This window comes from Lutra lutra, chromosome 9 (assembly GCF_902655055.1).
Source record: "Lutra lutra chromosome 9, mLutLut1.2, whole genome shotgun sequence".
NCBI lineage: Eukaryota > Metazoa > Chordata > Mammalia > Carnivora > Mustelidae > Lutra > Lutra lutra.
Window position 1 is genome coordinate 142,979,072 of NC_062286.1, and position 19,386 is coordinate 142,998,457.

The 19,386-nt window shown below is 65.5% G+C and overlaps 1 protein-coding gene across 1 annotated transcript; it reads left to right on the forward strand.

Annotated features, from left to right (window-relative positions):
• Positions 1-1,763: 1,763 nt before the first annotated feature.
• COL9A3 (collagen type IX alpha 3 chain) lies at positions 1,764-19,261 on the forward strand. The gene is made up of 33 exons (XM_047744130.1): positions 1,764-2,081; positions 2,171-2,416; positions 2,964-3,032; positions 4,166-4,201; positions 4,812-4,883; positions 5,406-5,459; positions 6,151-6,186; positions 6,419-6,442; positions 6,672-6,725; positions 7,088-7,141; positions 7,487-7,528; positions 8,568-8,624; positions 8,983-9,036; positions 9,586-9,639; positions 10,032-10,085; positions 10,340-10,393; positions 10,803-10,856; positions 11,273-11,326; positions 11,948-12,001; positions 12,091-12,144; positions 12,287-12,331; positions 12,427-12,480; positions 12,568-12,621; positions 13,100-13,153; positions 13,275-13,346; positions 14,361-14,396; positions 14,843-14,887; positions 15,576-15,608; positions 15,733-15,879; positions 16,015-16,069; positions 16,475-16,657; positions 17,724-17,801; positions 18,635-19,261. The coding sequence occupies exons 2-33, from the start codon at positions 2,345-2,347 to the stop codon at positions 18,823-18,825; spliced, it is 2,049 nt and encodes a 682-aa protein (XP_047600086.1). The 5' UTR covers positions 1,764-2,081; positions 2,171-2,344; the 3' UTR covers positions 18,826-19,261.
• Positions 19,262-19,386: the final 125 nt, after the last annotated feature.

A 19,386-nucleotide genomic window follows, 5' to 3' on the forward strand; every position in this document is an offset into this window, starting at 1 on the left:
GCACACTGGCCTTTGGACCACGGAAGCGACTGGGTCTCAGCCCTTCTGGAGGGGGAGGGGCCCAGTCTGCTCTCAGTCACCGGCTGTGATTTGGGCTCCGTTCAAGAGCGTGGACCGTTAGCTCCTATCCTGGTGGGAGAGGTGGGCAGGCTGGCAGTTATTTTGGGGGAGGGCCAGCCCCTGAGTTAATGTTCCCCGGTACTGGAGCTGGGGCGGGCTGTGTCCTGTGCTGCTGGCTCTCCCCTGCCCCCTCCGGTCTGTGGGAGGGGATGGTCCCCTGGTGCCTGAACTCAATTTGGCTCAGGGATAGAATTTCTACCACAGAGGGGTGACGACGTCACGAAGATGAGGGGGTCATCCAACACTGAGTCCTCAGCAGCCCCCGCCCACCGAGCCCCTAGTGGCGAGAATTCTCAATCTAGACAATTGCGGAGCACAGGTTCCCTGGAGAAGCTTGAACCCAGAGTGGGAGGAAAATCCCATTGGAACAACCCTGGCGGGGGGGGGGGGGGGGGGGGGGTGCCTGTGCCCAGCAGTGGGACCTAGAGACTGGCAGGCACTCTGGCCCGCCCGCCCCCCAAACTTCACCAGGAGTGATGGCCTGAAACAGAGGGGTGATGCTTTGGTTCTGCCTGGGGGTGCCAGGTGTGAGGTCATGACCCAGTCGAGCCCACTGGGGCTCAGCTTCCAGGCAGGGGCAGCTCCCCAGAGAGAGGGGCTGGGTGTAGCCAGGGACCGGTTTGGGGTGAGGCTGGAGCCAGACTTCAGGCACCAGCTCTCTCCCTTGACCCAGCTGGACTTTCTCTGAGTCTGATCCAGGAAGGCGGGGAGGTGGGCCAGGGAGGAAGGACTGAGGGGGGAATTGGTGGGGAAGAAGTTTTGCTCCCCAGGCTGTGGGCTTGTGGGTGGGATGGAAGGGCTGGGGTGTCTGAAGATGTCCTAGAATGACCTGAACTCTGCTGGAGGGCGAGAGCTTTCGAGCTTCTCTTGCCTTCCTTGATAGAATTCTCAACTCCCCCCCAACACACACAATGTGAGCTGAGCAGCCAGTCCGCCCCAGCGGTGAGCTGAGGTTCTTGACCGAGTCCGTTTGCCTCCCCGCTCTATCCCTTTCCTTGTCCACCCGCGGGTCCCTTGGGAACCCACGCACCACAGAAGTCCCAAGTTCCCACCCACAGAAATGGAGTTCCTCCATAGACGGGCCCGCACTGTGAGCCTCTCAGCTGTCCAGGTACAGATCAGAAACTGTACCTCATTCTTTCCCCTCCTCTCGCTAATGCACTTGACTAGTGAAAGAAAGAGAGAAAAGCAACGTTCATGCAGTGTGCTATAAATCCCAAAGTAGCATTTCCCAGGGAATTCTAAATATTCCGATACTCGGCTGTGGGCAGGGCTGAGATACTGCCAGTCCGGTGGGCCTGTAGGTGACCTGGATTTGTGGGAGTCCCCTGGGGTGGGCATGGAGGCTCCTGGCCCCCGGTGCCGCCCCCCACCCTGCTGCTCCTGTGCCTTCCCAGGGTGAAGCAGAGTTTGCCTAAACCCAGCGACCCTGAGCTGCCCGAGACTGTGAGAAACAGGAACAGCCACACCAGCCTCGGAGGTCGCGTCCATTAGCAGCTTTGCTCAGGCCCCGTGGTCCCGGTGCTGCTACCATCCAATTGGCTCTCTCTCGTGGTGGGGAGGGCGGGTAAGAGGGTAAGAGTCTGACCTTTGCCATGATGGATGCCATGATTGGAGCACTCCGGATAGTTAATCTTTGGGGTAAGGACGCTGGGAATAGGAGGTGTTCCCAGCCTCGCAAGCCTGGCCTGAGGCTTCTGCCCACGGCAGGATGGGATACCAGGACGAGAGCTGTAGTGGGCCTGGTCTGGCCCCCAGCACAGGGATGCTCCCCCTCTCTGGGGGTCTTCCTGGGTCTCGGGCAGCCTCTATCCCACTCAGGACCCTGCGGAGGTCACTCTGTTTCTAGGGCTGAAGCTGCCCCTTCTCCAAAGGAGCCCTTCAATGTGGGATTGTTGCCCTCTCCATACCCCGGCGGAGGAGCAGGCGGAGAAAAGAGCGTCTTTCTTTTTCGCTAAAAGGTATATGTGTGTAACTCATCAGTCCTGGGGATAAATTTAACTCAGAAGCCAGCCAAAAAAATGCCACTGGGTTTCTTTCTTTCCCCTAGCCGGCGCGGCGGGGAGGTGTGGGGCGGTGCCGAAGCCCCAGGTGGGCCCTGCTGAATGGGGGGCCTGTGCCTGGCCGGCGGGGCGGGAACTGGCGACCCGCCCGCCGCCCGCCCCGCCCGCCGCTCCGAGCCCCTGCCGCCACCGCCGGCGCCGCTCAGAGCGCGAGTGCAGCCATGGCCGGAGCCGCCACGCTGGTCCTGCTCCTGCTCGGCCAGCTCCTGGCCGCCACCGGGAGCGAGGCACAGGTGAGCATGGGCTGGAGAGGCGCGCCAGGCTCGCACTGGAGATCGGCGGCCCCGGAGGGGGGAGGCTGGGGCTCTGAGATGGGGCATGGAGCGGTCCTGCCCCGGGACCACCCTGGGCCAGCGAGTGAGCCTGGAACTCGAGGACCCTTGGAGACCTGGCGCAGCCCTGAAGCCCATGGCCGCCCTCGCCCCCATGGACACCGAGACACCTCAGGAACAACCCAGGACGGTGCCCTGTCCTCGCCTGGCCGGGTCGGCCACCGCCACCAGAGAGGCACAATGTCGCCTTTGTTCCCTGAGGCTCCCGTGGGGCAGTGGCCAGCCCCTCCTGGCCTGAAGATGAAGGCCACAGATCCTGCCGGCCGAGGCTTTGGGGGGGGGTCTCCAAGGCAGGCCTGGGTCAGGGGGGCCCCTGGAGCCAGGCCCCAGTGCTGCTCCTGACCCAGGAAGAGGGGACACTCTGTTGGGCTGACCCGAGGCCGGCCGGTGGGACCTGCACCACGGGAGATGGGGGAGGGCACAGCTGCATAACATTTCTCCATTTCAGAAAGTGGGACCTCAAGGACCCCCTGGCCCCCAAGGGCCACCTGGAAAGCCAGGCAAAGATGGCATTGATGTGAGTTGGGAGAGGGAGGGGCCAGGAGGGTTCGGTGGGGTTCTAGTCCGGTCCCAACTTCCCTGAGCCCCCAGACCTGATGGGGACAAAACCAAGCCCCACTTCCCAGGGCTGGGACGAAGTGGGGAAGGGGTGTGGGTGGTTCCTGCTCAGGGTTCGCCCCACCAGGATTGTGTCCCCAGAGGAGGGAGGGGCGCTGCCCGTAGTCTTTGCACTGGAACTGTGGGTGTTGAGGTGTGTGTCTCTGGGTCCCCAGAGGGGCCACGGCAGTGGAGGTGCAGGGCCTGTCCCTCTGGGGGGGTCTTGGAGGCTGCTAGGGGCCGGAGCCAGCTCTGGAGGGGGCTGGGCTTGGGAGCTGGCTCTGCCCTCCGTGGGTGTCCCAGGACTATCTGCGCTGAACCCCCAATCCAGCCACCTCCATGAAAGGTAGGGGCCCGCTCCAGGCCTCTCCTCACCTGTAATGAGCACCTCCCCGGACTGGTCCTCAGCCTCTCTGAGTCCCCCAGGCCCTGGATGGCCCCGAGTCTCCTACCCACCCCCACCCTGGTGGACCCAGACCCATAGGGTGCTCAGTGATAGCCCTGCAGGGTGGAGGCAGGGAGGGCTGGGACACTCATGGCTGGCCCCCACACCCTTCCCACTGGGGCTGGGCCCCGGACCCCGTAGGACTCCCAGGCTGATGGGAGTCAAGTTGAGTCTTTCCTTCCGGGGAGGGCTCCCCTTAAAAACGTTACAGAGTGTCAGCTGGTCGTGGGTGGGAGGGGGCTGGGGGGCCGCCTTGGGCCTCTGAGAGTCTTGGGGGACTGCTGCCCTGCATCAGGCAGGAGCAGGAGGCCTCTCAGTGCCCACAGCCCACCTTCCGAAGCTTCTCAGACTGGTGGGTGCTGGTGGGGGGCTGCGGGACCCATTCCCTCTGCCCTCAGAACCCTGCTCAAAGGTCTGTGGGCCCTGTAGGGGTGGCGTCCCCAGGGTCCATCTCTGCCTCCCCAGACCCCACCTCTAGCCTGACCCCAGAGGGGAAGTGCCCCCCAGATGTGCATGAGGTGGGGGTGCTCCCGTGTCATCTCCGGGGGCCTCCTAGGCCCAGGTTATCAGGAGACACTGCTCACATGCGGGTGTCTTCCCTTCTGCAGGGAGAAGTTGGGCCTCCCGGTCTGCCTGGGTCCCTGGTGAGTGTCCAGCTCCGGTGAGGGGAGGGGTGGACCTAGAACAGAGGGGTCATTGATATCCCTTCCGCCACCCCTGGCCCGGTTACCTGCCGCGGGGGTGGGGGGGTGCTCCTAGGGCTCAGAGCAGGGGCCTGGCCAGGAAGCAGGTGGGAGGGGGTGTGTGGGATTCGGCGGGTCTCTGGATAGAGGGTCCGGCTTGGACCGGCTTGGAAGCTGTCCTTGGCCAGGCAGGCCAGGTCCCACAGCGAGCTTCCCCAGAGCTGTTCAGGCTTGGGAGCTGAGGGTCCCAGGGCACACTGGCGGTCCCACAGAGGGACCCACTGGCCCTTCGCTGGGGCGGCCAAAGCAGCTGGCCAACAGAGCATCCTGGTGAATGTGCTACAGGTGTGATGGGGGGAGTGGGGGCAGCTGGGGAGGGCCGCGGGCCGGGGCCCGCGAAGGGGTCGCAGGAGAGCGGGCGGGGCGGGACTCTGGGGGACGGGAGCCAATCTCTAGCTGCTGGGCGGGGCCCCAGCTGGAAGGCGCTTCTCTCATTGGTGAAGGCCACGGCTCTGGGCGGGACCGGCTCTCACGCCTCTGCTCGCCCCCCCACCCCGCCCCCTTCCTCCAGGGACCGAAAGGGGCCCCAGGGAAGCCGGGGAAGCCGGGAGAGGCTGGGCTGCCGGGACTGCCTGGCGTGGACGTGAGTGTGCCTGCCCCTCCCCCACCCGCTCCCCTCCCGAGAGCCCCCTTCTGCGCTACCCACGCCCCGGGCCTGGACCTGGAGGGGTTTGATCCGGGGGCTGAGTTTAATTGCTGTCCTCCAGCTGTGCCTGCTCTGTCCCCGAGGGTCTCCGGAGGTCCCCCAGCAGGGCTCCGCTGGCCTTCAGCCCAGACCCTTCAGCGCTGGCGGTAACGGCTGGCGGAGACCCAGCCGCACCACGACGGAGGGGAAAGTGCTACCTGCTCCTGCTTGTCTGGGAGCAGACGCCCCTCCCCCTCGGAGCCCCAGGCTGGGCTTTGTAGGGACCGGAGCAGGGGCTCCCAGACAAGTGGGCCCCCCAGTTGCTCGCCCTCCAGGTGGACGGCGGGTGGGCCGAAGCCCAAGGGGACGCACGCTAGGCCCTTGTCAGCCTCTGGACCCATTTTAGTTCGGAAAGTGCCCTCTGTGGGGCCTGACTTCCCCGTGTGGCCCCTCGAGCCCTCCCTCTGCCTCTCTCTGCAGGGCCTGACAGGCCAGGACGGACCACCCGGACCCAAGGGCGCGCCTGGAGAGCGGGTCAGTGCTGCTCCGAGAGTGTGGGTTCCGCTTGAGGGGGTGGGGGAAGCCCCGGTTGGCGGTGCCGCTGGGCCCCGTGTCTGCAGGGAGGCAAAGGGTGTAGAAGTGCGCACAGGGTGGTGAGGAGCCAGCCCACCAAGCCCCACACTGGCCTCGGGTCACGGTTGTCCTCAGGTTCATACTGGGTCGGGGAGGGGGGATGACCCAGCCTTCCAGGCCGCTACTTCCTGGGAAGAGGGGTGGTGGGGGGTCAGCTGCAGACTTTCTGAAGGGAGCCCCGGGGGGGGCAGGGACATGGGGAGGGAGGTGGTCCCCACTGCCAGGACCGTGTCTTCTGGACGCAGAGGAGCAGGAGGCACGGGCTCTCCAGGGTCCCCGGGCTTCCTCGGTAACCAGAACCAGGCGTGGGGCCCTCCAGTGGGGGGTCCGGGAGCCCTGGGGTGGGCCTTCTTGTTGGCCTGGCCTATCTGTGCTGCTTTCTGTGTCCACTTCCAGCAGTCTGGACTTTTCTCAGCAGGATTGTTGACAAAAGACGTGTCCTGGGCCCCTGGGGCGCCGGGGTTCCCCCTGGGCCTCAGTCTTCTGTAAAATGGAGACCCCCCTTCAGAGTCGGGGAGGGGAACAGCTATGCTCTCGGAGACCTGGGAGCCTGGGCCCAGCCTGCTCCTGACACCCTGGTTTCCTTCTACAGGGAAGTCTGGGACCCCCGGGGCCTCCCGGGCTGGGGGTAAGTATCGCTTCCCCTGCAGCAGGACTGACCAGGGTGAGGGGGGCCCTCCGGGAGCCCTGGGAGGCAGTGTCCAGCTCTCTTGTCCCTGGGCCATGCCCTCTCTCTCCCCCAGGGAGGGTCATCCCCTGAGAGCTTGCTCCCTGCGCCCCACCTGTCTCGGGGGAGGGGTGGGTCGGCAGGCAAAGCCGTCCAGTCCCCGAGAGTTCTGACTCAGTGCTTGGCATTGCAGGGCAAAGGCCTCCCCGGACCCCCGGTGAGTACTGACCACCCTCGCACCCCACCCCCCAGCAAGCCCACAGTACACAGGGCTAAGCTGGCTGCCAGGTCCCAAACCGGGGCTGGGGCGGTCCTCCTTAGGGGCAGCTGCCTGACGGACTGCCTGGGGTTCCTGTCCCTTCCGAGGGGGCAGACCAGCACTGTGTGGTGTCCTCAGAGCTCTGCGGGTGCAGACCCCCGTGTCTCTCCCTTCCCCCCCGCCCCAGGGAGAAGCAGGAGAGAGTGGTGTCCCAGGTGGAATGGGTCTCCGGGGCCCCCCGGTGAGTGTCTGCCCTTGACCTTGTCCCATTGCTCAGAGCAGGGGCCCTGCCTGTCAACTACCAAGGGCTTCGCCCCCCTTTCTCCTTCCCTCCCCTCCCCCTCCTTCTCCCTCTTCCTCTCCCCCCCTTTTCCTTTCTCTGTGGCCTGATAGAAGCCCTGATTGACCTTCAGGGACAAGGAGAGACTGGGCCTCGGGACGCACCGTGGACACCAGCACCAGGCCAGGGTGGGGGGAGGCTGGCAGAGTGGGGGCGTCCCCGTAAGGGCACAGGGGAGGGAAGCTTCTCTCTGGAAGTAGCTGGTTACCTCCCCTCAGGCAGGGGCTGGTCCTGCTCCACCTGACGTCATACCCCCCCACCAGGGACCCTCTGGACTACCCGGCCTCCCTGGCCCCCCAGGACCTCCTGGACCCCCCGTAAGTATGGGGCAGGGGCCCCAGAGCCTCTTGGGGGAAGTGCCAGGCACAGTGGGCTTGACTCTCCTGCCCACTCCGGGGCCCTCAGCCCCAAATCCATGCCCTGTAACTCCTGTCCACTTCCTGGATGTGTGTGAAGCCCAGGGCTGTGGTGGCGGCTGGGTCAGCTGACATGGGGATGGGCAGGACTCGGGCCTGGTGACCATTCCGCCCCAAAGGCAGCTGGTATCTGTCCTTGTTAGTGCCCAGCACCGGCCACTGTGGGAGAGGCAGGGCCTGAGCCCCCTGGCAGGCCTGTAGGGGCTGGTGGGGGCAGCTTCAAAGTCATCTGTCTTTGTGTTCCAGGGTCACCCGGGGGTCCTCCCTGAAGGCGCCACCGACCTTCAGGTAGGCGTTCGCAGACATCTGTGAAGGGGGCTGGGGTGCCCCACCCCACTGCCTTGGGGACCCATGCGGAGAGTGGCCTGTTCCCCACCCACTGGAGGGCGGGGGTGCGGCCTTTGTGGGCGGCACCAGCTCTGGGCACAGCCTCCCTGCACCCTGGCCGCACGAATCCGAATCCGGGTTGAGAGAGAAGGGATTGTAAATGGGCCTGGGCCTCTGTGGTGCAGCCACATCCGGAGTGCCCAGCCACACGTGGCCACTGTCTGCCACCCCGGCTGGCACGGACACAGGGTGTCCCCAGCACAGAAGGCTCTGGGCTAGTGTCTGGGACTCCCTTTTTTCTCCGTCTTGGAGGTGTGTCACTCCTGGAAGCAGAGAAGCACGTCCGGGGTGGCCCTGGGTCCTTCACGGCACGTGGCTGTTGGTGGACGGGTCAGCGTCTGGCTGGCGTGCAGAGGTCTTGTGCTCCTGAAGGAAGCTGCCCCACCTAGGGTCCAGAGTGCTCGACCAGCTGGTGTCCCAGAGAGAGATTGTCCAGAATCCGGGGAAGGGCCCGGCAGGAGCAGCAAGGGCAGAGATGGACGGCACCGGGTCTGTGCCGGATTAGCTGTGGAATGATCTAGAAAACCCCGTGCCGTCCCGGGGCTTCACCATGCCCCTGGGTGTGGACATCCCATCTGCGCCTGCAGGACACCTGTGCACAGAGGAGAAGCCCGGCCTGAAATTGCCCGCAGGGAGCACAGGACTCAGGCCACTTTGTGAAGCCGGTTGCCACTGTAACCAGATATCCGCTGAGAAAGGGGGGGCGGCTCTGAGCAGGAGGCCGCGAGGGGCCAGGCCACCAAGGGCCGGCTCCGGGCTGGCCTCCCTGCACCCTGCACCCACACTGCATGAGACCCTGTCTGGGGTCCCAGGAGGCCCTGGTGTGGCCTGTGGTCCCCTTTGCTTCGTGGAACAAACCCTCTGAGGTCCCCTGGGAGCTGAACTCGGTCAGGTCCAGGGCTGTCTGGACCAGGGCTCTGACTGCTCTGTCTTCCAACAGTGCCCAGCCATCTGCCCTCCCGGCCCCCCTGGCCCCCCAGGAATGCCGGGGTTCAAGGTGAGCAGCGGCCGCAGGGTGACTGAGCCCCTTCCACGCCCCACAGGAGGAGGCAGCCTGGTCCAATGTGGGCCTCGAGATCCCTAGGGGACTTGGGGGGACACAAGGGTCCAGAAAGTCTGCCAGTTCTTCCAGAAGGAAAGGAGGGCTGACTTCCGGCCCAGCCTGGGGGCCTCGCTCTGTCCGCACCCCCCGTTCCACAGTGGTAACTGGTGGGCACTGGCATGGCCACCAGGACTGGGAAGCCCTGCCCCTCTTGACCAGGCCTCAGTTTGCCCACCTGGGCTGGCGGCCGTGCAGGCCCTGTTCAGGGCCGCTGGGGGTGGGCTGTGACTTGCCGCCCACCGCTGACTTTCAGGGGCCCACCGGCTACAAAGGGGAGCAAGGAGAGGTCGGCAAGGACGGCGAGAAGGTGAATGAGGGTCCTGGGGGGTGGTGGCTGGAGGGAAGGGTGCTCGGCCGGGGCTGGGGTCCGGACCGGGCCCCATGGGTGGTGGGGGTGAGGGAGGGAGCGCTGGCTGCATCTGGGGTGCACCATGCACAAGGCCTGTGTGGGGCCCGGCTGGTCAGAGCCAGGTGAGCTGGGCCAGGGTCCCCGGACACACCCTCGCCTGCTGGGTCTCACATGGTTCCCTGAGCTCAGGCGCCCCCTCCCCCAGGTGGATGGAGAAGCGTCTCCTGGAGGCTCCCGCCCTGCCCCTGTGGCTGCTCCCGTGGAGGGTGTGTTTGTCGTCACCCACAGGCTCCAGGGAGGCTGGCTGCATCTCTAGCCAGTGAGGCCACTATGGGCAGCAGAAGGGCCCACGCCAGCAGGGCAGGGGCGTCTGGGAAAGCCTGGGGGCCTCTCTGGCGGAGGGTCAGGAGCCTCAGGAGGCTGTGAGTGGGGTGATGGCCTCCACAGCGTGGGCTTGGGGGTGGGCAGTGGGCTGACCCCGCTCATACCCCTTTATCTCCACTGCAGGGCGATGCTGGCCCCCCTGGACCTGCAGGCATCCCAGGCACTGTGGGGCAGCAGGTGAGGATGGGGAGGGACTGGACAGAGATGAGGAGGTGGGATTGGAGCTCCTTGGACTGCCTAGGGCTGCAGGGGACGGTCCACCCGGTGCCCGTGCAGGGAATCAGCTCGGGTCCTGCGTCTGTCAGGCTGCAAATCCCAGGCCCCCACCCCTGGGCCTGTGGCCCCATCCCCCTCCCCTGTACCCCTTCCAGGGCCTGTGGCCCCGCACCCCCTCTTCAACTGTGGACCCCTCCTCTTCCCCCTTGCCCACCCCCTCCAGGGCCTGGCCTGAAGTCAGGTGCTCCTAGGGAAGACTGTAGGGCCCTCAGTGGCGCCCAGGGGGTATGCAATCTTGGGGTGGGGGCAGAGGCTGCTGGCCCAAGCCCTGCCTTCCCAGCTCTCTCCCACAGGGACCTCGGGGACTTCGGGGCCTGCCAGGGCCGGCCGGACCCCCAGGGGATCGGGTAAGTCTGGCCATCTCAGATCAGCCCAGGCTGTTGTGGGAGGCCACCTTCAGGAGGGGAGGGGCTGAGGGGGAGGCCCTGGAAGATGGGGGTGAAGAGGGTTGGGCCTCTGGGTGGCCAGTGAGGAGGGGCCTGCTGGGGACTGTCTGGTTGGGGCTGCTGGAGCCGAGACATTTCTGGATGGAGCCAGGTCCTTGGAGGGACGCTGGCCAGGCTTCCGACAAGAGGCCCAGATACCCCGCTCTCTCTCACAGGGTCCCATTGGATTCCGAGGGCCTCCAGGGATCCCAGGAGCCCCGGGGAGAGTGGTATGTGTGCATCTGGGGTGGAGAGCAGCCAAGGCTCTCCGTCCCTCTCCTCCTTCTCCTCCGCACTCCAGTGCCTCCCCCAGTCCCACGGGGCTGCGCTGGGCCGGCCCTTCCCAGGACTGAGTCCTCTCATGGGCCCATAGCCCTGGGCACACCTGAGCAGGTGGCAGTGGGCACACCTGGGGTGGGTTGAGTTTCCCTGAAGAGCTGGTATCCTTCTGTCTGGACACGCACAGGACACGGTTGGCCCCTCTGGCCCCTGTGGTCCTCGGTGACATCAGTCCTGCTCTTCTGACCACTTCTGGGGCCCGGCCTGGTCAGTCTCCCCGCAGCACGGCTCTCCAACCTGCTCGAGTTGTTAGCTTTCTGTTCCCCCACCCCCCACCCTCCTCACCCCCTGTCGTTTCAGGGTGACAGAGGCGAGAGGGGTCCTGAGGGTTTCCGTGGTCCCAAGGGTGACCTTGTAAGTAAGAGAATCTAGTTTCTCTGGGTCCTTCCTCCAAAGAACCTGATCTGGGGGGGTGGGGGAGGACACCCAGATGACACGTGCCAGGGTGGGGGGCCTGCCCTTTCCTGGGGGCAGTGCATCACTGGATAACAGCTCGGCCTGGCCTGCGGGGTCCCGAGCAGTTCTCCAGGGGGCTCTAATGAGCTCGTGTCTGGCGGCTGACATGAACACGGGATGTGAAGCTGGGTCCTGGATCCATAAGTCCTTCCCCTGGTGTTGGGACGGGCCAACGGGGCTGTCCCCCAGCCCTGAGCACGCAGGCCCCCGGAGTCCACTGTCCCTGATGCGAGCCTGCCTGGGATTGAGGGGCAGCACCCGGGAGGAGCTTTCTCACGCTCCCCCCAAAATGTAGCCAATTGTGTGTCTTTTAGGGCAGGCCTGGTCCCAAAGGCGTCCCTGGGGTAGCAGGCCCAGGTGGAGAGCCGGTGAGTACCCACAGCCACCCCGGCGCTGGGCGGAGGCTGGGTCCCTGCGCGGAGCACGGCGTTGCTGCCCCGACTGTCCCCACCCCATCCCCTGGAGAATCCCTCTCCTTCGACGACGGGGCACCCCTGGCATCTTCGTGGCACAGGGGGGCAGGTGGAGGGTCTTGCGTGCCCCATGCCGTCCTGACCTGGAGCCAGGAGGGTTCTGAGGGTTCTAGGGTGCTCAGCCCAGGCCTGAACCCCCTCCCGTCCCCTTCTGACCCCAGCCTGTGAGGACAAGCCCCCCGGAGGCTCCTCCGGCCTCCTTCTCTGGGAAAGCAGGACGAAGGGAGGGCACATGAGGGAGGCCCTGTGCTCTCCTCCTGGCTCCCAAGCCTCTTCCGTCACCTGTGACCCAGGCCATGGGGGAGTGTCCTTGCAGGGACATGGGAGGCAGTATGTGGGGCCCTTCACACTGTCCTTGGCCCCTTCCCATGCACCAGCGGCCCTCGGCTGCAGTCTGAGGGCTGCCCAGGTCACCATGGGGGGCGGGGCAGCCTGGGGTCTGCTGATACAGTGCGGGGACTGGGGAGGAGGGGGAACGAGGGGCACAGCAGGCTTCATCCCGTCCCCCGTCCCCAGGGTGTGCCAGGGAAGGACGGCCGGGATGGTGTGCCGGGACTCGACGGTGAGAAGGTTGGTGTCCGGCCGGTGGCCTGCAGGGCGGGGGATCTGCGGGAGTCCAGCTTCCTGGGCCTCAGCAGCTGGTCCCCGATCTCCTGCAGGGAGAGTCTGGTCGCAGTGGTGCCCCAGGAGAGAAGGGTCCCAGTGGGCTGCCGGTGAGAGCACGGGCTTCCTTCAGTGTTCCTGGGATGGGGGTCCTCTCCCCTGGGTCTCCAAGCGGGGGCTTGTGCAGGAGGACCTGCCCTCTTTGGGGTGCTCTGCTGCGGGTTCGGCAGCCCTGACCTCTGACTCGTGCAGGGCCTCCCGGGACGAGCGGGGTCCAAGGGCGAGAAGGGAGAACTGGTATGTGGCTTCTTTGTCCTGCTGGGTGGGCGGGGGCAGCACCGGCTGGGAGGGAGGGGCCGTGTGAGCACTCAGGGCTCTCCCATCCTGTGCAGGGCCGAGCTGGAGAGCTGGGAGAGGCTGGCCCCTCAGGAGAGCCTGGCATCCCAGTAAGTCTTCCCACCTTCCCCACCCCTACCCCACCCCCCAAGTCCACGGATTCCGTGGACACCGGCGCTCCCCTTCTCCTTGTGCAGGGAGACGTTGGCGTGCCTGGGGAGCGTGGGGAAGCTGGCCACAGGGGCTCGGCGGTGAGTGAGGGGACACAGGGTGGCCCCGGGGAAGGGCGCGGAGGCATCGCCACGTGACCGGGTTTCTGTGCAGGCTGGGAGGCCTTTTGGGTGCACCCGTGGGCTGACCCCGTGAAAGCTGAAAGATGGTGAGGGCCAAGCCCAGCTGGTCCGTGCTGGAGACCTCTGTGCCGAGGGACTAAGTCGCCACACCTGGCCGAGGTCAGCAGCCTGGCCTCGGGCTCCACGAGATGCTGCCCTCACCTCCCATCCCCTCCATAGACGGACAGAAAGATCATGAGGACACCGGCCCCACAGCCCTGGTTGTGGGTACCTGGGTCCCAAGACTGAGGCGTGGCAGCTGAGGGGAAGGCCGAGCTCTACAACCCCAACTGCCCCCCCCACCAGGGCTCCCACGTCTGTCCGCAGCCCCTGGGCCTGATGCCCAGTGTCCCCAGGGCAAGCAGAGTGGGACTCATTCCTTCCTTTTCTCTTTCAGGGGGCTCTGGGCTCACAAGGCCCTCCTGGAGCCCCGGGTATCCAAGGCTTCCAGGTGGGTGAGGTTTGGGGCCAGGCCCTTATGCCCAGTGAGCCCAGGGAGGCCTGCTGGGCGGGGGGCGGAGTCCCCGCCAGGCTCCCCTGTGGGTGCTGACAGGCTGGGTCCTTGTCTGTAGGGCCAGAAGGGCAGCATGGGAGACCCTGGCCTGCCAGGCCCCCAGGGCCTTCGAGGTGGCACGGGTGACCGGGTGAGTGGCCGTTCTCTGTTGGGGGGTCCCCGCCCCCATTCTCCATCCCGAGGACTCACGCAGTGGACCTGCCCGCTGCTGGCGGGCCCCGCGGAGCCCAGGGGAGGCCCAGGGTTTCATGTTTTGGGTTTTCGAGGATTGCTTGATGCACTTTAGATAAGCGAAGCCCCGGCTCTAGGCACCGTTAGGCCTCACTGCTTCTGACCGTCCCGGGGGCCCTGTGCCCGTCGGGACGTTCGCTGTAGGGTCCCTGTCATCTGGGGACGGTCAGGGCAGCCCGGAGCCCTCCTCAAATGCGTGCTCAGGGTCCCACGATGGCCGGCTGGCTGCCGGACTTCACCGCAGTTGGGAGGCCGAGGAGCTGCAGGGGGAGGCAGGGGCCAGGGGCACGGAAACCACGGGCCTGTGGCCGGACCGGGGGCCCTTCATTAGCCTCCAGGCAGGAAATCCCAGGCATCAGGGGCTCACCAACCGGGCCTGGGCCTCCCCGGGGGCTGTGTCCACCGGCTTTGCCTGAATCTCCCCGCCCCTTGCTGCTCTCGGCCTCCATTGTCGTCGGGGCGGCCACATCTCTGTGCCTTGGGCAAGTTCTCACTCTGCTGCTGTTGGAGCAAGTGGACAATTTTTATTTCCATGTTTTGTGGGCAATCCTGGCAGTTCCTCCAGACCTGTCCCTTGTCTCAGGGTCCTCTGGGAAGGTGACGAACACGAGCTCTGGGCGCTGTGACCCAGCAGTTCCATGCAGGCAATGACCCGCGCACGGCCCACGGTACTGGGAGCGATGCCAGATTTGAGGAGGCCTGTGACCGTCACGGCACTGTGGGCGTGATGCTCCGGGGCCCCCAAGACAGTTTTTCAGGAAGATTCCAGAGACGGGCATGTGTAGAACACTGCCATGGACAGGGAACTTGCCCGGGGAGGGCCTGTTTCCCAGTCCCGCTGTGCTCTGCAGCTTGGAGGGGGCTGCCTCAGGGATCCCCGAGCTCCCTCTAACACTGACCTTCTCTGTGCCAGGGCCCGGGGGGAGCCGCCGGCCCTAAGGGAGACCAGGTGAGTGGGCACCCAGGGGTCAGGTCCCTTCTTCTTTTTCCCTCCCTCCTTCATTACCTGCTCTCCCTCATGCCCTCTGAGCAGAGGGGACCGCTCTGGACACCCAGCCCCAGTTCACAGCGAGGGTGTGTTCCCGCTGACCTTCTGGGAATGGGGCCTTGTAAGGGGGGAGTGGAGTCTGGGCCCCAGGCCTGTCTGTAGAAGGCGCACTCTCTCAGGAAAGGCTCAGGGGCCGGGCCTGTGACTTCCGGGGCTCCTGGCCCTCTTCGTACTGGTTGAGGTCCTGGAGTAAGCCACAGCCCCCTGAGGTGCTGCTTGGCCAGAGAGGGTCCGTGTGTCCTGCTGGTCTGTGCAGTCAGCCGGCATCCCCACCCTGGGCCTCGGGCTTGGGGACCGGCGCCCGAGCTTGGAAAGCCACTCTCTGACCTTGGGGCATGTGGTTTCAGGGCGTTGCAGGTTCCGATGGCTTTCCTGGGGACAAAGGAGAGCTGGTGAGTGGGATTAAATCGGCCTCGCTTTTGTCAACAGCTGAGAATAAATCAGTCCCATTTGCGGGGTGGGGGTCCAGCCTGCAGCTCCGGGCAGCGTGGGGAGCCCCAGGGACGCTGAGGCTGCGGGCGCCATGGCTGTAGCCAGGACAAGCTCGGCTGCACGTGCGCGCGCACGCACGGGTCCTTCTGCCGAATTCCTGGACAACTCTGACCGGCCCGGCCCCGCCCCCGGCCCCGCCCCCGGCCCTGTCAACCTGAGGGGGCAGCCGCGCCTGCCTGCTGGGAGCCCCTCAGGCGGGGACCACGGCCCTAGGCACGTGCAGCTGGGAAGCTTCCAGAGGACGAGGCTGGAGAAGGGGACTGTCGGCACCGAGAGGTTCAGACATCGTTACTAGCGCGAGTTGACGATGAAGGCAGGGAACAAAGTAAACGTGTAACGAGACGTGCCGAGCGGCCACTGAAAACACTCGTTAGGAAAATAAGTCACAAAACGTCCGTGCGTAGAACACAATCCCAGTGAGAGAAGACCTACTCCGGAGGGTGAAAGGAGGTCGCCGCTTCCTGTCCTGAGGCAGCCCCGAGGGTGGTTTCTTGGCGGTTCCGCACCTGCCCCCACTCCCCGGCACTAGCCCTGCCCTTTGGAAGTGAATGCCGGGCGGCTAACAGCGCGACAACCGCTCTCTTGCAGGGTCCCGGTGGTGCGGTCGGACCCAAAGGAGAGGTAAGTGGCCGCCCGCTGTTCCAGCAACAAAGTCCAAAGGAGACGCCGGGCCGGCCTGCAGGGGTGGGGGCAGCAGCTGCTGGCGGCCGTGTACTCCGACCTGCCTTGTCCTGTTTCCCTCTAGTCGGGCAGTCGAGGGGAGCTGGGCCCAAAGGGCATCCAGGGTCCCAACGGCACCAGTGGCATCGAGGGCCTCCCAGGCCCACCCGGCCCCGTGGGCTTCCCGGGAGTACAAGGCGTGCCTGGCATCACCGGGAAGCCCGGAGTCCCGGTACGTCTCTCCCTCTGTTGAGGGTGGTGGTCGCCGGCCTCGGTCACTTTTCCGAGACTGATGTGGGGCGGGGGGGCCGCGTCTAAGGAGCCGGCTGCCCCCAGTCTGCTGCCGCACTGACAGCGTGAATTTCAGGGGCGAGAAGCCAGCGAACAGCACATCCGGGAGCTGTGTGGAGGGATGCTCGCTGGTGAGTGCCCTCCACCCCTGCGCACCCTGGCCTCCTCCACCTCTCCCCTACCTGGGGGGCGGCTCGTCTCCATCTGCACCCGGCGGGGGCTCCCTCCCCCAGGCTTCAGCATGGGTGGGGGCACGGGGGGTGGGTCTAGATGTCTGGGACACTGTCAGCAGGGATGGAGACCTGCGCCTTCCAGCCTTCATGGACGAAGCGGCCAGCGCTTGGCCACTTTGTGCCACAGGATTTGTAAGGAGCTCCCCCAAAGTGAGCACCTCCTCCTGGGCACGCGGGAGAAATGGAGCGGTATCAGGGCCGCGCCCCGAAGAGAGTTAGGGGCGCCTCGATCTTTTCCACCTCCGCGGACGGCCTTTGCTAATCCTCCTCGAGTAAGCACTTGCATCTTTGCTTTTCCAAAAGAGCAAATCGCACAGTTAGCCGCCCACCTGAGGAAGCCTTTAGTGCCCGGATCCGCAGGCCGGCCTGGTCCAGCTGGGCCCCCAGGTCCCCCAGGACCCCCGGGCTCCATCGGCCACCCCGGTGCCCGAGGGCCCCCTGGATACCGTGGTCCCACCGGAGAGCTGGGAGACCCGGGGCCCAGAGGTGAGTGGGCCGCGCCGACCTCTGTGCGGCCCGGTTAACCCCTACTTCGTGCCGCGGGCCCCACGGACACCATCAGAACAGCGGGGGGGGGGGGGGGCAGACAAACACGTGAGGGACGAACAAGCCGGAGCCCGCTCACGCCTAACCGCACCCGCCCTGAAAAACTGACGCAGGCGAATGCTTCTGTTGCAAAAGGCAACAATCACACAAAACTCCCTCTTACGCATTGGGAAGTACAATGTAGACACCAGATGGCCTCACGGCTGGGCCCTGCTGCTGACAGGGTCCGTCCAGGTCCCCGCCGAGCCGCAGCCATGGGACGCTCAGGCCCATGGACTGGGCCTCATGGGTGACACGACTGGGAACTCATGGACACTGGGCTTTTCCAAAACGGCCTTTAACACGCACTCCTGTCCGAGTGTGCACCGTGTCCCACCCGCCTCCCGCCACCGGGCCTCCTGGCCCCAGTTCTGGACTTAGAGCTCGGCATTCCGGTCTGCGCCGGCTTACTGATCCAGGAGTTCTGTTTCTAAGAAACAGCATAAGAAAACCGTTCCTGAGAGAAACTTAACTCTGCGATTTCTTCTCTTCATCGGTGAGACAAAGTTTACTGCAAGTCCGGCTCTTCCAGAATGAGCGCGGCCACTACCCTTATATTCGAGAAACTCCAAGGCTGAACAGTTTGCGCCCTGGAGACAAACACGTCTTCGCAGATGCGGTGTCGGTCCGGCCCCAAGGTCACGGTCACCCGGCTTGGCGCGGCCGCGGGACGGCTGCGGGCTCTGAGCGTCTCCGGCGCCGGCTCTGGGCGCGAGGCCTTGCTGTCATCCAGCAGAAGGCCGAGCAGGTTGCTCCAAGCAGGGGTCTCAAGGCCTTTGGGCCTGTTACGAACACCATTCCGGACGGGCCTCTGTCGCCCTCACTTCCGGGGGCCGTGCTGCTTCTGTTTTCGCTTCAGGAGAACACTCACCAGGCAGAGCCCTGCCCGTCACAAGGCGGGTGACACGCTGGCGGGTCCCTCCTCGAACGCCAGCCGGGTCCTCACATGTCCGGTGCTTTCCAACAGGGGCTCCAGGAGACAGAGGAGACAAAGGTGCGGCCGGTGCGGGTCTGGACGGGCCGGCTGGGGACCAGGGGCTGCAAGGTAGGTGCCGTCACCGGCAGCTTTCCCAGGGCGTTGGGACTTGACCCCGGGCTGCATCTGGGTGGGGAACATGTGTCACAACGTCTTTCTCTGGGCGAAGCCATCTCAGATGGTCGGGAACAGTCAGGAACCGTCGGACCCACCCGTCCGAGCCGAGCGATACTGGGTCCGGGAGGGTCTCGTCACGTAGAGTTGGTTAGTTTCCGCTCGGTGAGAGCAGGCTGGCGTCTCGGTCGGTTACGTTCCAGAATTCCCTCCGAGTTGGCCCACGTGTATCCTGAGTGTTTAGTGTCCAATGAGGAGCCCCCTAGCCCCGTGGTGCAGCCCGGGCCAGCCTCACAGGACACCTGAGTCCCCTCGCGCAGCCTTCCATGCGTCCCTACACTGTGGGCCGGGCGGAGACCACGTTCCAGTCCTCCCTGAGCGCCCAGAAGGCCTCTCCTCTGTTGGCCCTTGAGGCCGCACCCCTGCTCCACGCCCCCCACCCCCATCTGCCCTACCCTGCTCCACCTGCCCAGGGGGCCCATCCCCAGGGTGGGGGCCCCACAGAGCCCCTGCGCAGGCCATGCCGACCGCCACCTGTCCCCGCTCACCAGCACCCCATCCCGGCTCAGTTCTCCTCCCTCGGCTCCCCGGGAGCCCTGCGGGGCGCTGGGGACAGGGTGCTGGGGACAGGCCCGGGGCCCCACCTCCTCCCCGCCTCGTCCTCTGCCTGCCCTCGTTCTCCCCCCTGCCCCCCGCAGTCTCAAGCCCCACACAGAAGGGCGAGGGGCGGGAGGCTCAGTGGCTGTTCTAGGCTTAGGTCCACACTCCCCTTCCTGCTGCGTCTTCAGGACCGCAGGGTGTGCCTGGCGTCAGCAAAGACGGCCGAGATGGGGCCCACGGCGAGCCCGGGCCTCCAGGCGATCCTGGCCTCCCCGGTGCTGTCGGAGCTCAGGGGACCCCTGGCATCTGTGACACCTCAGCCTGCCAAGGAGCCGTGATGGGAGGCGGCGGGGAGAAGTCAGGTTCTAGAAGCTCCTAAAACATAACCGGAGGAAGGGAGAAGCCGGTGCAGACCCCAGCGGGGAGCCCCGGAAGGACGCGAGGAGCGGCAGCGCTCTGGGGGCGGGGGGCGGTGACACGTGGCATCCAGACGGCCCTCACGGCCTGCCCCTCGTGTCCTCAACGGCATCGACCGGACACTTGGTCCCTGAGAGTGTCCTTTGTCGACCCGCTGTCCGGAGCCGTCCCTAGCGCGTTTACAACTGCCCGTCAGCGGTCACCGTGCAGCTCGGACAGGCCCGGGTGCGCCAGCTGGACCCCAGCCCTGAGAGGGGGATGGGGCACACACACGCGGAGGCCTGGAACGGCCGCCTGTTCGCACCACACCCGTGTGAGGACTGAGAGCGAATCCCAGTAAGACGGCACACGGACCCAAGCGACCCCAGTCTAACAAATAAAGGGTTTTATGTACGGCACCCCTCCACGTGGTCTGGTCTGACTTCCCTGCTGCTTTTGTGTGCAAACTGTCTGAGTGTTTCCTGAAGGTGAGTCTGTACCGCGAGAAAACCCACTATTATCTGTTGTGATAAATAAAGCCACT

Coding starts and splice junctions, on each gene's coding strand:
- COL9A3 (XM_047744130.1), top strand. CDS start 2,345: ATGGCCGGAGCCGCCACGCTGGTCCTGCTCCTGCTCGGCCAGCTCCTG. Junction 9,640..10,031: donor CAGGCACTGTGGGGCAGCAG/GTGAGGATGGGG, acceptor TCTCTCCCACAG/GGACCTCGGGGACTTCGGGG. Junction 12,002..12,090: donor CGGGACTCGACGGTGAGAAG/GTTGGTGTCCGG, acceptor GATCTCCTGCAG/GGAGAGTCTGGTCGCAGTGG.